Below are 17,741 nucleotides of genomic sequence, written 5' to 3'. Positions count from 1 at the left end.
TTTCAAATAGCAGTTACATGAAAAGCAAGTTGACATTTTATTTATGAAAATGAAGGGTCCCTTAAGAGACCCTTTAGTATTTTCACATCCTAAAGACAACTCACAAGGTCATCTCTTCTAATTCTCAGAGGAGGTTAGAGGTCTTCCAGAGCCCTGTAACTAATTGGTGGCTCTTTGACCATTTGAACTCGAGTATCCAGAAAAGTCAAAGATCCAACATAAAATTTAAAGAATTTAAATGCGTTATTTGTCATCCATGCTATATGTACTCTCTATCACAGAGAATGTGAATATTTTAGCTCTACCCTGAAACAAGGAATAAGAGCTAAGCTGGATGGCAGCAGTGTTATTCATGTCTCCTGTTGGTTTCAAATAATCGTTATTTGACCTTTGTTCCTACTTTTTTCAAGCATTCAAGTGATTCTAAGCATAAAACAACCTACCTAGATAACTAAGAATATCACAGAGAAACACCAGGAGCTTGGAGAAAAGGCTGGGCATCGATTCCATTTTGTTTCATAAGACCTGACACAATTTCTAGCTCCAGATATAAATATAATTCCTACATCACAAAAACAATTTGGAAGTCCCTGTGCATTCCTTATAATGGGATTTAGTCTGGACTTTCTAGGAAATCCAGTTGCTGATCCTACCTACTTTCTAGGATGGATTCTATTCCTCCCGGTCCTTCTACTTTTCTGTCCCAGGCTTACACACTCATTTCCAAACCCTTACCTTCCCCATGTGTAACTGAGATTAGAGACTTGTTAAGTTCATCCTTTTTGTCCAGCATTAACTCATCTGAAATGTGAGCACTTGAGACCTAAAGTTGCAGGAGGAACACTAGGATCAGGCTGAAAGCCTACTGGCATTGGATTCACAGGGATGGGCTTTCATATTCCAGCTCACCGCTTGCTAGTTGTGTGACCCTACACAAGTTACATAACCACTCTGGACCTCAGGATCCACAGTTGTAAACTTTGGGAAAAATGACATAGCTCAAAATATAGCTGTGAAGAACAGAAATAACGCATACAAAGTACCAGCCATGTCACAGAAGCCAAATGGCAACTTCAAGCAAAAAAGTGGGCCACTATTTCACACTCATATGTCTTTGACAAACTTTGGTTTGTTTTTGGAGTTAGCGTCTTTCATTGTTGTCTAGGCAGAGTCTTAGTGGTTCAGTCATGGCTCACTGCAGCCTTGAACTCCTGGGCTTAAATGATCCTCCTGCCTCAGCCTCCTGAGTAGCTGGGACTACAGGCATGCACTACCACACCCGGCTAATTGTAGAGATGGGGGCTCACTGTGTTGCATAGGCTGGTTTTGAATTCCTTGACTCCACTGAGAAACTTTCTTAAAGACAGTTGTTCCTACTTTTTCTCAGGAAACCAGCATCCTTCTTCATGAACCCTAGTCAGCATATAATTTCAGACAAAGGAAAATTAAGAATGTTGATATTACGTAAGAAACAGGGCAAAATGAGAACTCTCATCGGTGACAGTTTCCTCCATTTTTGGTTGTTTTCTAGTCACACTGAGGCTGTGTCAAATCTGACCTAGCAGAATTTTTTTTTAACTGCTTAAATTAGATTATCAGATGACCCACAGTTATCACAAGGGTTAAGTAATGAGAATCTCCCCACAGTAATGATGTTCGGTAACAGAGGAGTGCTGAAAAGATCGCTTCTTAGGCCAGATTTCATGGCAATCCCTTGACACTCATTTGAGGTATCATTTTTATTATTTAAGACTTTTAGAGTATATTGGTCTTCAGGCTGACAATTATAATTGTCCAGGGGACCACTGAGTTGACAGTATATTAAATAATTAAAGATAATAATCTATAGGGCATGCATGGATGGACTGATGACAGAAGCATCCTTTAAACTGAACAAGTCTCCATATTGGACTTCTGGGCGAATGTGACATGCCCTCTACTATTATTTATTTAGCCAGAACTGGGTCACCTCAATTTGCTGTGAAGTGTAGTGAGTGTGGACAGGTCAGCTGCATGCACCAGCTGGGCCTCATATTGAATGCCTTCCCTTGTACTGTAGAAGATTCCATTGGCATTCCTGAGTTCCAATTATATAACAGGAAGACAGGCACTTCTGAATCATCATCATCTCACTTGGCTTTCTTTGAGGCTCTCTCCATCCCTTCCTTCTAGAAACTTCGACTCTCTCTCATCCCTCCCTTCTAGAAACTTTGACTGTCTCTCATCCCTTCCTTCTAGAAAATAGAAGTGAAGTGTATGCTGCTATTGTGCTGAATACTTAATTTAGGCAAGTCAGGGGATGGGTGAGGTATGCTTTCCATTGTCAAAATCAGATGGGCCATGAAGTACAATACCCATCAGGGCTACTGTAGGACTCTAATGGCCATCGGCAGAGCTCCCACATTTCCGTATTGGATGGCATCTTAGAGCTAGCCTAGTCCAACTGTCTCCTTTTCTTGATGATGAAACCAAAAATCAGAAATGTTAAATTCTTTGCCAAGGTTATACAGTTGGTAAGAGACAGAACCAAGACTGCTGGAGGTTTTTTTGGGTCACTTTGGAGTGTTCTTTCATTATAAAGATGCCAATAGATACTAGGTCTGATATGCAAATAAATATATCAAAAGTAAAACAATTTCAGGAAACTCTTTAATGCTGGATATTCAATATTAAGTAAAAGAGAGAGGAGTGTGTTGACTTCAAAGAATGTCACAGATTTCTAGGCAGGAGAAGCCTATGGGTGCACCTAGGAAAACAAATTCTTCCCTTTGTTCTTTAGGGAATTGACTGGCATTCTCCCCAAGGAACTTATGCACCAGACTATAAGGAGACTTAACAAATATTAAGGAAAAAAAAAAGACCTTTCTATTTCAAGCTGCAGCTCCAGTATCCAAACAAATACCTACTATATAATGTACATGTGAATGTCAACATGTGCATGTTTTGGGCATATGTGTCTTTGTGCATGTGTGTGCTTATGTTTGTATATGTGCATACCTGATTTGTATGGATTGACGTGTGTATCTCTGTTTACATGTGTTTGCACAATGCATACATGTCTCTGTGTACCTATGTATATATGTGTTCTACATGTGTGTTTGTATGTGCACAGCAAGCAAGTGTGCCCTTCATACTGGAGAGGATTTTGTGCCGATTTGTTCCCTGGGACTTCCCCTTAACAGTTTTGCTTCTTGAGCAAGTAGTTACATTGTTTTTCTGAATCTCAGTGTTCTTATCTATATAATGGTATGCATAATACTATGAAAGAAGTGAACCAGTGCGTTTTCAGTCCCACAGCCATTTTAGTAATTAAATTGAATTAACTGTATTTGCACAAAATTTGGTCATATTTTATAGGATCTTTAATAGATTTGCCTCCCAAACAACCAACTTTGGTATTTACATGTACAGATTGCCTTTGTGAAAACACACACTATTTTAATTGATCCTTGTGGCAGCTCCGTGAATGAAGCGCAGTTATCTCTACTTTACATAAGAGCAAACAGATTCTGAGGTGTAAGCAAACTGAGATCTAGAAGTGTAGTAATCTTCCTAGAGTCATCCAGGGAGTTTCTGGAGGGCAGGGACACAAAACCACATCTGTCTCCAAAGCCAGCCTTGCAATTATTCTCAACTTTGCCTCACCTCTGCTGAAAGCTATTGTGAAGAACAATGTGCTGGTTGTGGAACTGGCATTGGCACCTGGTTCCCATTATCCAGCTAAGGTTTGCCCTCTTCTCTGACACACTTGTTTCCCTGGATATCTCAGCTCGCACATGATTTCTAAAAGGCAACTAACCATTCTGCCCTGGTAGAAGGAGAGACATTTGAGAAAAATTCAAACTGGTCAGTGAATGCTGGCTTCATTGAAAAGGGCATATGCTGGCGCATCTTAACAGCGCCTCGTGTTACTGGGCTTGCCTTGCAAGCTTTTGACAGCCACTGAACTGCAGCACCTGCTGCACCTAGTGTTCAACCCAGGAAGAAACAGGAGAACTGCCAGGATGTTTCCGCCTAATCCCTTCCAAATCTCTCCAGTCTCATAAATCCTTTAACTCTTCAAATATGGAATTAAAAGAACTTGGTTTGTAGAATCATTATGGTCATAGGAAGCCCAAGTACTCAGCTATGAAATTCAGAAAAAAACAGGGGGACAAGAATATTACCACAGGGTTGGCTTTGAAACTCGTTTGAATACAGTTACTGAGAAAGAAAAGCAAACCCCTATTTACAAAATTATTATTTTTGTTTAGCAAGATATATTGTGTCAATTTTGCACAGAAGATTGCATAGCAAAGAAACCTCTCAGCAGAGCCCTTTAAAAGCAATTTAATATTTGTAATAAGGCAAATCTTTCTGACTCTCAACTATTTAGCTATGAAATTTTAAAATCCAGTGAAAGGCTGACTTCAATAAATGCTGCTTTACAAATGTTATTGCCCGTGTAACAACCTGAGAATATGACATTCTTTAGACACTTAAATTGAATCATAATGACAAATACTTAACTTTTAAAACTGTCCTTCATGTAATTGAGCATAATTTGGTGCTTTTAAAACATGGGTTTGCTTTTCTGATACACTGTATTTCAGAATTGTAAATAAGGTCAATTTACCTAGCAGCTTGCGAATTTTTAAGCAATTGTGCCTTATTTCCAAGCAGTCATTTAGAAATATAAAGCACAATATTTTGTATGATATATAAGAACATTTGAGAGGTTTTGCATCTCAATTATTAACAATTCTTCAAAATATCTGGGAAGGAGTTAGTCCCATCATGAAATGATAACACCATGGCCACAAGTGACATGACACAGCCAGTCTCTCTGTCTGTGAGACAGAGAAGGGAGCCATTTTCTTCATTTTGGCTGCCTGCCTGCCTGCCTGCCTGCCTGCCTTCCTGCCTTCCTGCCTTCCTGCCTTCCTGCCTTCTTTCCTTCCTTGCCCTTCCTTCCCCACTTTTCTTTTCTTTTTTCTTTTTCTTTTCTTACAGAGTTTCATTCTTGTTGACTTGGCTGGAGTGCAATGGCGCGATCTTGGCTCCCACAGGCTCTGCCTTCCAGGTTCAAGTGATTCTCCTGCCTCCCCAAGAAACTGAGATTACAGGCATGCGCCACCACACCAGGCTAATATATTTTTTTTATTTTTAGTAGGGATGGAGTTTATCTATCTTGGTCAGGCTGGTCTTGAACTCCTGGCCTCAGGTGATCCACCCACCTTGGCCTCCCAAATTGCTGGATTACAGGTGTGAGCCACCACACCCGGCTGGAATTTCCATCTTTCTAAAGGGCTGTAGATAGCAAACTGGACTAGTCTCCAGTAGATCTGGGATCTGAGCTATGTTCTAAAGCCATGTTGCCTCTCAGGCTCATATTCTTCCTCAATAAGATCAGGATAATTATAATACTAAGAGGATTTCATGCAACACAACATATGAAAGTGTTTGCAAGTCAAAATCCACCTCTTTTAAGTAAATCAGTATTAATGTCTTTATAGTTGTTTCTCTGTATATCTATTCTCACCAGAATCAAATACATGACACTGGCCTTGTTGGCAGCATACCCCTACTCACTGGTCATAAAATATTTCCCTGAGAGTCACACAACTATGTGAATGAACCAACATAAACCACTCCACTGCTGGAAAAGCAAATTTGGCCTCATATGTCTATTGAGGGGGTCTTCTTGGCTATCTCTCTGAAACTGCAGACCCTATACATATTTCCCATTCCCCTCCACAGCTTTGCTTTTCTCCATGACAAGCTTACCATTAATAATATACTTTATTTTAATTTATCTGTCTGCTTTACCGTGTCCTCCATTAGATTGTAAGCTCCACATGGGCAGGGGTTATTTGTTTCATTCACTGTCATTTGCTTTGCACCAAGAACAATAATTGACATAGAAAAATGAAGGAATGATGACCAGCTTATGGTTGTTATACAAATGCTCACATACCTGCAGCTAAGAAAACATAGAAATGGCTCACTATCAAGCTTATAATGATGTTAATGTTTCCATTCTGCCACATCAAAACCCATAAAAGTGTGTTCATTTTTAATGTTTTCTACGATTGGCTTTGTCAGCAGTTTCCTATACTAGCAATTTTTGTCTTTTCTCTCTGTGAAGAAGGAATATAGCTCGTGCCTCACATATTAATCTTAAAACATAAGAAATAAAAGGAAATTTCCCCCTCCTTTTAGAGCTTACATGCAAATTCCAAAAGCTACTCTTCCGAGCAGTTACCCACCATTTACTGTTCATAAATTCCCAGTGTATACTCAACTGCAAGAAACCAAAGCAAGATTATCAACAGCACTAATAATAAACAGGCACCAAAGTTTTACTACCCTCTGTTCCCACAGCACTTGGGAGATGTGTCAACTTACCCTGTGGTAGACTGGTAAGAGGGAGTTGGGTTAGCAACCATGGCCCAACTGCTAGAGACACAGTTTCTAAATTTTACAGCTTGGGAGTCACTAGGTATTTAGAAAACTCTACCTTTGTTCATGAGTTGCAAATGTAGAAGATGAGCCTGCAGGGATCTTTAAAGAAATAGTATATTTGGAGCAGAAGAAGAGAAAAACAGAATCCAAGGACAGAGTTGTTTTCATGAATCTTGAAGAGGGACTTTCCTCTCTGGTTATATAGTCACACAAAGAATGGACAGAGTTTGACAGTAACAGGAAGAGGACGCTTCTCCCTGTATTTAATTCCCTCAGGTTTCTGACTCCTCGACTTCGAAAAACACTTCATTTTGTAGGATCTTCTTAAATAAAACTCTGCCCTTTGCTTGTGCAAGAAGAAACAGAATGTAATTCTGTTTCTATTTCTAGAGCCAATGCAAACACTTATTTGTTAGATGTTGTTGAAGAGAGTGTAAAATGATGCAGACGGCAGTGGTCAAGTGTCTCAATGTCTTCCCTTTCTACCTAGGATTTTGCTGCTTTCTTCTTGACCTTCACTTGGCTGCTTTTGCAATGCTTACAGGGAATTTTCCAAACAAAGCCTAGTGATGGGCTATTCGTGAATTAGGGACACAAAACACTTTAAACTGATCTTGTCTATTTCCAGAAAGATGCAATGTAGCCAGAGAAAACTGTCATGTTTGAAAACATTTTCTTCCTCTAGACAGTCTAATCGAGTCTCTAAAATGCACACATATGTAACAAACACGCTTATTTTTTCTTTGAATTTTACCATGGTAAAAGTAATTAATTTTGCCAGAAAATTAATAAGGATATCCAGGACTTGAACTCAGATCCGGAACAAGTAAACTTAATTAATATTTATAGAACTCTCCACTTTAAATACACAAAATATACATTCTTATCAGTACCACATCACACCTACTCATAGGTTTAAATGGAATATTGATCGGCCATTATTAAGCACAATTATTGGCATAAAAGAGGTTTTTAATACCCATTTTTAGAATAAAGCAACATTCCCGTTCTCTCTCCCTCTTTTTCTTCCTCTTTCTTCCTCTCCTTCACTCCTTTTTTTTCTTTCTTTCCTTCTCTCCTTTCTTTTAAAAAAAAAAATTTTGCCATGGTAGCCCTTTGGTGCTTTGCCATAGACCAGTAGTCAGAGTAGGAAAACTCAGCTCAGGTTGGGCCATTTTACTTTCTAATATGCAGAGAAAGGCACTCACCAGCACTGACAGTGATAGCTTCAATGAACTGTTCTCTCCAGCTGTTTGTCCCAACCACAAGGGCCAGGTTTGTCTTCTTAATGAGTTTGTCCACGGTACTCTAGAAAGGTTGAAATGAATAATATAATAAGTGCTGAGTGTGTTAAGGCCTCAGGAAATCTAAGAACTTGTTGATTTTGAAACTCCAGAGTTATATAAAGGGTAGCAGATGTTAGGCTCAGAACAACAGTATTGACATCAAACACTGTTATGATTATGCAAACAAGCATGCTCCTTAGTTGGAAACATTCTGAAATGGAAACTTCTTTGTAGCGAATACAAGTCTCCTTCACTGACTGATGGCCAATGAAGAATAGCCTCAGTGTTTAGAATAGCAGACGCTGCAAAAGCCCATCCATTCCCAGAATGCTTTATTAACTTGCTTCTCTACTGGTTTCATCTGTAGTGTTCCGTCTGCAAGTGGATTAATATATGCCCTGCTCAGCACTACATATCTGCGAGTAGCTGGAAGCGACAGATTATGAAACCAAAAACTATTGTTACTGTTTTTTGTTTATCAGTGAAATGAAGCCAGATAATGGCGTCTCCAGGTTGCCTGCTGCATAGTCATCAGTAAATGGATTTTTCTCTGGGTACTAGTTTGTCAGCCTCTTGCCTGTTAGAGAATTCCATGCTCACCCTATGCCTATTGCATACAAGAACAGACAATAAGACAAGAAGAGGTCAGTTATTATGATTTAGGGCATGTTGCAGTTTACCTTGTCCCAGTCTCCCTGCTTTACTAGCACTGTACTGCATACCCCTTATTTTTCCTTGGAACTTTTTAAGCCATGGCAACTACAGGGAGAAGGGTCATTTCCAAGACACTAATGTGCTCTTCCCAGAGAAACTACCACATTGACTATTCTACCAAAAGTCCACACTTACTGTCAGAGCAGCCTTGAATTTCCGCTAATTGCAAAGAGGTAGAAAACATATTATTTGCCATAGGTCAAATTCTGTGTATGTTTAATGCAGTGTACTTGAATTGATGATAGTTTGTGAGAGAGCACATTTTCAGCTAACTGAGAGGAGGCAAAATGCTATCTAAAGAGCTTGTATGAAAGGCCAACGCCAAATCCTAATATCAAGCATGTTTGCTCAAGAAGTCATTGGAACTGACTTGAAACATTGAGCAGATAATAAGCATGAAAGGGCCCATCTCCGACTGGCTCACTCTTTATTTGTGACGTTATTCTTGGCTGAATGGTTTGTCCTTAGGGTGATGACCTTTCAGCTTCTAGCTTTGTGTTTAGAACTGCTGGTGCCCCTGGTAACAGTCACTGCTCTTGGCCACCATCATTTAAAGCACATGACCATCATCTGTCTTTCCTCCCTCAACTCAGCCACATCTCATCAAGTACCCTGACCATCCTCAGTGATACAAATTCAAAGTGCCTTGTAGAATGTAATAAGAAATGACCTCAATTTTTCCTAGTGTAATGGAAACTTGGGATGGTTCTCTCTAAAGAGGCACTCTTTGTGCTGAATCCATGACGGAGTATCCCATCACCTGGGAAATAAACAAATGAACAGATAAATTTCTCTAACATTGAGCACAGACTTTACTCAAGAAATTGCTGCTAAAGAACAAACTTTTAAGACAAACTAAACTTCTATGTGTAAAACCCAGGGTAGATTTTAAACTATAGTTCATGTTAACCCCATATCCAGGGTTCTTCCTAGGACTTAATTTGCACATGTCCTTCTTTGACCTCTGGTAGAAACAGGAGTGAATAAAGATGAAGTTGAACTTCAGACACGTGAGCCTGGACACTGTTGTCTGTACCTACCTAGGGGGTTCCTAAATGCCAGTGATCAGTTTTTCACTGCACTAGATTTTCAAGGGCTTGCAAAAACCTCACCCTCCCCAATGGGTGTTAGTAAGGCCAGGTCCTCAGTCACACCATAGTAAACAAGAACTCAGTGAGTAAAGCAGAGCAGGCCATTTTAAGGTATCAACCAGATCTGGGTCTCTAGCACAGTTCTGGGAGCTCTGAGTAAGTTCTTTAAAATAGCTATGTTCTAGTAAAAGAAATTTCTTAAATAACATAAAATCAAAACTGATACTTGAGAGCAGTTCTAAAACATGCCTCTAACGTGCCTTGTAGGTATTAATGGTAACTATCCTGATGAACTTTGAGGCGATGACAGGCAATAGTCTATGGAAGCTATCCCACAAGGATGAGTACCCCAAACAACTAGATTCCTGTAGAGAGACTTGGGGGACTTTCAAATGCTCAGATAGTTATTGTGGTTACCAGAAAGGGCTCTGGACCCAAGAAAGCTTTGCTGCCTGAAAGACTGTGCCCTGCCTTACTTAATGCTTCTTGCCAGAAGTTATTATGATTACTCTTCCTATCATGAATGCATGGCAAGGGAAGGTTGGGGATTATCCCATAAGGGAGAGAACACGCAATTTCCCAGGAGAACTCTAGGAAAGGGCAGGGGCAAGCTTGCTTCAGAAATACCAACTCATAGAATCTCTACTGCAGCAAATGGCACCAGGCAATCTGATTCCTAATGAAAACAGGGTGAATGAGGAAGAGAGAGGTTGGATATACGGAGAAGAGATCAGTAGACTGATCACCAGAAATGGACAGTCTGAGATTCTTGGACTTGTGGAATTACAAGGAACTGTGCCTGTTCCAGGCATGGCTGTGCAACAAGCCAAGTTCTGTGTCATACAACAGGGGTGTGTGTGGGAATGTCTAATGATCAGGTCTGCCTAGAAAGCATTGGTTCCAGTATTTACCCTTGCCCTCTCCTTCTATGGAAATGAGTGAAGAGTTAACAGATAGATTCTCAGTGGCCTGAAGGGCAAAGTTTAATTGCATTTTTATCTTAAAAATATTCCACTTTAATTTCAAAGACGATTTGTTTTCTACCTGTCTCCTATCAGGCACCCCCATTTGTGAACTAAATTAAAAAATAATGAATGGATTCAGCTACAGGAAAAGAGGCCACTATTATGGGAAGTCCAGCTAAAATCTGAAACTTCTAAATTGGTGGTCTGATTCTCTCCTTTGTAATCTTCATTTTAGTGTTTCAAACAGGAACAGTTTGCTTTTGAAAAGCAGGTAAAATGCTGCTGTGCTCTGGGTTTATAATTCTGGAAAGCAAGAGAGGGGATGTACCTTTCATATCTCACTGCAGAACTTAGGTGTAGCTCCCCTTATGGTCTTCCCAGATGCTAGGACCACGTAAGGGAGAAGGGCTGTGAGGGGACACAGGGTCAGAGGGAGCAGCTAGAGATCCACAGGAAATTTCACTTCAAAGACTTAAACTCCACCCCAAGGCTCACACGTTCAACTTCTGCAAAAATGACTTTTATCATCTAGAGAACTGGAAATCCAATTTTATCAGCTCAAATCTAAACTCTGGTTGCAGGCATTGTACCTTCAGTATATTGACTGTACTAAAATGTCCTTGGATCTGAAGAGGATGATTAAATATAGATGAGAGTTTGTCAGTGGGATGTTCCACAGGGAGACATTCCTATCCCCCTCCAAAACAAAAGCCCCCTAATTTTTAGCAGTGTGAATGCCTTGCTTTGACAGATGTATTAGCATTTTCAAATAGAACTTGGTTTCTTCCACACATAGCAATCTCTTAGGATCCATCTTGGCATACTGCTTGCTATCCACTCAGTTAAGCCTTCCCTTGGGGGCACATCTGATCTTGTGCAGTGATGGATACCTCCTGCTGGGCCCTGGTTCTGATGCTGTTTGGCTGACAGGACTCCTTGGTTCCCGACTAACTCTGTAATTCCAGTTTGGCTCCAAAGGCTCTCAATTAATGAGCCAATCCCTGAAATTATATCTACCCCTCTTTCCAGATGGATCTTACAGCTTCAGCCAACACTCTGAACAGTTTCGGTCCCCAGGTGGGCCTGGCTCCTGGTGGGCAGTGTTGATGAGCATACCTTGAATTCGTAGGATTCTTCAATGATCACTTCCAACTTGGTGTGCTCTCCCAGGATGGGACGCCCCATTTCTGCAATGCGCCTCTCCTCTTCCTCTTTGCTGGTCAGTGGCTGCTTGTCATCATATTCATCTGTGAAAGGGAAGTATCAGAGAGTGAGCACTGTGTTCTGTTTCAATTGGAAATCCCTGGATGCTGCCATAGGAAAGCCAAGGCAGAAGGAAGCCCTAATGACCTACTACAGCACCCTGGGTGAGATCATGATGTTGGAGGGAACAGCTGGACAGATGCTTGGCATGTAAGGCAGCATATCACTGTGACAGCAAATGATTATAATGTCTCACAGTCTAAGCTCATGCAAAAGTACAGTTGAGGAAAAGTATATGGGGCATGTCACTGAGAAAGACGCTGCCTTTACATTGTCTATGTTAAGGACTCACCCAGCTGTTCCCTGCGACACTGGCTCAGCCAGCTGTTTGTATACATTTTGCAGCACGTGTCCAAAGGGAAACACAATTGAAAGTGCTACAGTGACCCTGAGAGATGGCAGAGTCTGGCATCTTCCTCTCCACTTTCTAGGGACAATAGAAAATGCCTGAGGCCCAAAGAGATGGGGAACAGGAAATTCTGACTTTAACCTCTCTCTTGCCAAGAGACCCTGTTGCAAGTTAAACAGCAAAACATCCGTTCCATGTTTCTGTGAGATTCCTGGGTTGCAGTGCTGCTTCTATCTGGTGCAAAGCCAAAATGTGTTAGGAAAACCTTGACCATGTTAATCTTAAAGTAAACAGGGAGGGCGAGGGTGAGGCCTTTCGGGAGTTAAAATATTCACTCGCTGTGTGAGCATGATTATTTCCAGAACCACCATGTAGCTTACAGTCCAGGAGAGGATAGTGGGTGCTGAGAAAATGTTAATGGATCCAAGAGCTCATTAATGAGGGGAAATTCACAGTTGGGTGTCTTTGTGTGAAGGTCATTAAGATAAATCCCAGACTGAAAAGGCCATGCACATAAGGAGGACAAACACCGGTCCTGTAATTACCCTTATCCTTTAGGCCCAGAGTAGAATGAACACTGTCTCCAATGAAACAATATCAGTGGCATGGAAAGACCTCAGCCTGATGGCCTCACTTCTAGGACTTCTCGACAAAGTGCCTCCAATAAGGGGCTGTTGACTGAAAAGGCATCCAATAAAAAGAATGTTTGGTCCTGGCTTCCTGCCTGGTGCCCTTAGACATCAGCTTCTGTAGAAGTCCACACCTCCCATTAACTCCAAAGACCCATGGCCTTCCCTCTGCTGAGGGACCCTGCTATGGTGGCTCCATCATTGCTTTAGCAACTGTTGGAGGGAATGGTTCCTAGGCTAGCTCCTCACTGCGAGGGCGGGAGCAAATGCGCTAGAGGCACTGCCAGCATTTAATATTTCAAGTGTCAAAACCAACGAAAGGCAAAAGCAGAATGCAGCATATTGATGAGTTCTTTAGTATACACTTTATAGTGTCTTCCTAAAAGCCTATTTAAAAGTCTGCTTTCCTAGCCTCAGAGATTGCAGGGCATAGATGAAGACTAAAAATTAATGATTTTGGACTGGCCAGAAGCTGCTGGATGTTAGCAGAGGCAAAGAAGAGGGGCAAGGAGATTAATTTTAATTGTAAAAGTGGTAATATTTTTTATAGTAGAATTGGGAAGTCATGACCCAATGGAAGGCAAAGCGTTCTGGTTGGAATCTCCAAGATTTGTCCTCGCAAAATTATGTGTGTCTAGTTGAGAGAGTTGGCCGAGATATATGAAGTGCAGTTTATCCATCACTGATATTAATCATTTTGATTACCACTGCTTTCTGATCCTTGTACCCAGGATAACGTTATTGGTGGTTTTCATAGCAGTAGTTTATGTTAGCATCTTTGTTTGAAACTCTGGTTGAATATCGATGAGTCGAAGACTTCACGTAAAACAAGAATGGTTTTCTCAGAAGGAATATGACAACTTGGACATCTATTTAAACTGTGAAGCCATTGGGAGAGAATATTTATTATAGCCTTCTTTTTGTGGTTTACTTATAAATGGCAAGTTGCTTTTAATGGGACTTAAGGCAATCTACATAGAAAAAATGGAGAAATTACAAAAGAAAGGTGATGTGGTAGCATCAGTAAGTGCAGAATTTCACATAATTGGATTGGTTTTGATCATGGCATTAAAAACTGCATATGGATTAAGTAAATGAAGTCGAATCATACAATGAGTGAAAAGGTTCTTTCTTTTTCAAAAATCCTTCAGTCTTTCTGATCAGGAAGAAATGCTTAATTTGGTGCTATTAGATCTGTAACTAGTTCCTAATATCTAGATTTGTACCTTTTAAAATAGTCAAAATAGTTCTCAGGTATAGAGCATTTGCCATTATCCAGCTAGAACTGAATACCTTTTTTTCCATTGTGAAAATTTTTAGATTTTACTTTCTATTTGTGGCAAATGATACTAGTTTTTCTTAAAGTTGTCTTTAAAAAAACTTAGTAAAGTTTAAACATGAGGCAATTTTAAGAATTACATTAAGGTAAATAGCATACTTGGTATGCAACCAAAGCAAAAATGGTAAAGGAGGTATGGGAATGACAAAAACGAAGGGAATGTTGTCTTAACTTCATAGTACCCCAAAAAACAGTAAGGCACCTTGTTTCTGTCATTTGCTACACTCTGGCTTCAAATGGACTTGGATTTCTTAATTCCACACTTTTATCCTGTTATGTATTCACCTGGAAGAGCTTTACAATTTCCATTTGGTTAAATCTTGTCTTTCAAAACCCCACCTCTTCTGGCATGAAATAACTCCTTATTGCTGACTGAGGGGATTGAAGAACTACCACTCCAACCTTATATTAATTCCTTAATATTTGTTGTGTGTATAAACACGGACATTTTCATATACTGTTCTTAAATTTCTAATTACCTTTACCTACAAATATCCAGCATATAAACTCGCTGAAGTAGAACAGTGTGTCTCACTGCACTCTGAATCACCCTTGCGTCCTCTGGCGCCTATTATGATATGTAGAATATAGCAGGCGCTCAGTAAGTATTTGCTGTGTGACTTTCCAACTCACTGTTAATAAAGCCTTTTAGTTGCTCAGCCCATAAAAAGGGATCATTTTTTCATTGAGCACGTCACTGTACTCCATATCATGTCAGCACAGCTGTACTCCTCCCCTCCCCGCTCTATCTTCCAGGAACTTTATGATGTAATGCAGAGAGGAACATGTGATGGTAAGGACTAGGGGACCAGGGTTGGGGGAAGCAACTCACTTGGCTGGAGAGAGTCAGGGAAGGAAGCCTCTGGAAAGAGGAGCTATTTGAAGTTGGCCTTGAAGCACATACAGAAGATTGCCTGGTGACGGTGATGGTAAGGATGGCTAGGAGGTGGTGGAGTGAGAAGGTTCATTCCAGGCAGAGAGAAGTCAAAGTACAACGGTACAGGGTCATGGAAGGGTCAGGGCTGTTTTTACTTAAGTATCATAAACTTTTATTTATCTGTAACTGAGAAATGGCAGCTGTATAGATTCCATTACTGCTCTACAGTTATACTGATAAATTCACATTTATGGTCTAGAGTTTTGACTGGCAAAAATGAGAGCTGGGTCTATTTTTTAACAAAACTGTTCTCTCTTCTCTCTTTAGATACTTCCTGTTGAATAGGGAAATGGTTTGATAGCACTTTTAAAATTTTAATCATCTATTTTGTTTGTTTCCTTTTCTCCTTGAGCACTGGATCAAAAGTATTTCACTATGGCTGAGGTCAGTTTCATTTCTTTACTTCTGCAGAACAGATAACATGATGTGGTTTTAGTTTCGTTTCTCAGATGGAAAATATATTCTCTTTCTCCTCTTTAAAATTCACCATATTTTATTGAGAAGTTGGGAATAAATTACACAACATCATAGTCGTAACCAATCCAAACAACTTAAAGATCAAACGCATAATTAACAGCCACTGTTAAAATCAATATTGACAGGACATAAAACAATCCTGGGATAGATTCACCAGTGGGGGTTCTCCCTTTTCCTGAGTAATTGATTTTGCAAACAACAGCAAATAATAAAAGCTAATAGGTACCTGGCATCTGGGAGAAGCAGCATTTTGAGAAAGGTTTTTTTTTTCTTTTTTTGAGATGGAGTCTTGTTCTGTCACAGTGGTGCAATCTGGGCTCACTGCAACCTCCGTCTCCCGGGTCCAAGTGATTCTCCTGCCTCAGTCTCCAAGGTAACTGGGATCACAGGTACCTGCCATCATGCCTGACTAATTTTTGTATTTTTAGTAGAGATGGGGTTTCACCATGTTGGCTGGGATGGTCTCGATTTCCTGACCTTGTAACCCGTATGCTTCGGCCTCCCAAAGAGCTAGGATTACAGGTGTGAGCCACTGCACCCAGCCAGAAAGCTGTTTCTACTTCTCTCTGGTTCAAGCTGCATTTTGAAGCAGTGTCAGTGTAAGAGATGAAGCGCCGGGAGTGGGAAAACAACACAACCCGTAAGATCTATCTCATTATCAACATCTCTACCTCAGGGGACACTGTTGATAATCCTTAATGCAGTCACATTTTAAAACTGTACAATGTAGAATTTGGAGAAACATTCAAGGCCAGTGGTGGGACAATTTGCTCCAGTTCATTTTGATCCTCCACTCAGAGCTATGCTGACAAGTCAGAAAGCAGAGGTCTCTCTTGGCAATTTTTAGCACGTGGCTGGCCTCTTTGATTGGAGGCTAAAGAGACTGATAGTTTATTTCCATTAGGAATATTCTGATCAACTCTGTAGTCAGGTCTGGGTTTCATGATTATTGAACAGGCATGTGGGATGTGAGGATAAGAAATGTCTTATTGTGTCAGGCAGATGCATTTCTACTGCATGACCAGTGTGGGCAGTAGTGATGATTAAAGAGTAAATATCTCTCATCGTCCAGAGGTTCCGTGTAAGGGGATGATATTTGGGCTCTAAACCTCTAATAGATCTGGGATAGCTGTGTAATCCTCCAGTCACCCTGTATTTCCCCTATGGAGAAACCCCACAGAGGTACTATCATCTTTGCATCTCTGGTTACATCATGTTGCCTGGAGGCTGGGGGCAGCAAGGGCAGGCTCTGGGATGAAATACAGCTCAGCTTTCAAAAAAACCGGCATGGCTGGGCATGGTCACTCATTCCTGCAATCCTAGCACTTTGGGAGGCAGAGGTGGGTAGATTGCTTTTGCCCAGAAATTCCAGACAAGCCTGGGCCACATGGTGAGACCCCGTCTCTACAAAAAAATAGAAAAAGTAGCTGGGCATGGTGGTGTGTGCCTGCAGTCCTAGCTACTCGGGAGGCTGAGGTGCAAGGATCCCTTGAGCCCAGGCGGGTGAGGCTGCAGTGAGCTGTGATTGATTCCACCACTGCACTCCAGCTTGAGTGACAGAGATGAATCCCTGTCACAAAGTAAATAAGTAAATAAATAAAATAAAGAAACTTCATTATACCTGGGATAAAAACTGATGGTGAGAAAAAATATTTGTAAGAAATCTGGAATATATTGAAACTCAGGAGAGAGAGGCCATGGGATCATTCTTCTCTGCAGGCTGATGCTATCCCCTTCTCAGTGCTCTTTTTCTGCCCCAATGTGGTTGTGTTTTGTTGTGATCCACCATAACACTGGCTGCCACAGAAGCTGTAGCAGTATTTAGCAATGTTTTAGAGAAAAAGGAGAGGGGCTAAAATGCATGACTCTAACGTCTCAAAGATTAAAGAACTCTTGGAGGCTGTGGTTTTCAAGGATCATGATGAAATGAGTACCTGCAATGGTGATTACAGTAGAGGGAATCGGATGTTCTCTAGCATGAACCTTCCTGAAGACAGGTTGGCCTAGCAAAAGGACAGGCAGAAAAATCAGCAGAATGGATTGCATTGATTTGGTATCAGAGATTTGTGGAATTAGTAAGCTAAACATCACACTCAGATGCACACATCACAAGCACTGTTAGTTTGGGGATTAAGTGGTCACAGGTCACCCCTAGGTAGGTCACAGAAGGGAGCTCTGGTGGAGGTTACTGATGGAGGTCACTGCTCAGAGATGGGGAAGTATTTCATGAGTCAAACCAGACTATGT

At 40.8% G+C, this 17,741-nt stretch overlaps 1 protein-coding gene across 18 annotated transcripts in view; it reads right to left on the bottom strand.

Annotated features, from left to right (window-relative positions):
* The window catches only part of SLC8A1 (solute carrier family 8 member A1), a 404,614-nt gene that overhangs the window by 57,444 nt on the left and 329,429 nt on the right, over nucleotides 1-17,741 (bottom strand). For 14 of the 18 annotated variants that reach the window (XM_008980782.5, XM_008980783.5, XM_035272720.3 and 11 more), the window contains 3 exons: nucleotides 17,429-17,497; nucleotides 11,617-11,747; nucleotides 7,653-7,752 (listed from right to left, as the gene is read on the bottom strand). In XM_008980782.5, the coding sequence (XP_008979030.1) occupies nucleotides 7,653-7,752; nucleotides 11,617-11,747; nucleotides 17,429-17,497 (300 nt within the window). The remainder of the gene's footprint in view (nucleotides 1-7,652; nucleotides 7,753-11,616; nucleotides 11,748-17,428; nucleotides 17,498-17,741) is intronic. The other 4 variants (XM_035272715.3, XM_035272717.3, XM_035272716.3 and 1 more) reach the window with 1 other exon arrangement.

Source organism: Callithrix jacchus, chromosome 14, assembly GCF_049354715.1.
Source record: "Callithrix jacchus isolate 240 chromosome 14, calJac240_pri, whole genome shotgun sequence".
NCBI lineage: Eukaryota > Metazoa > Chordata > Mammalia > Primates > Cebidae > Callithrix > Callithrix jacchus.
Note: the sequence above shows the minus strand (reverse complement) of the source record. Positions and strands in the feature narration are given on the sequence as shown.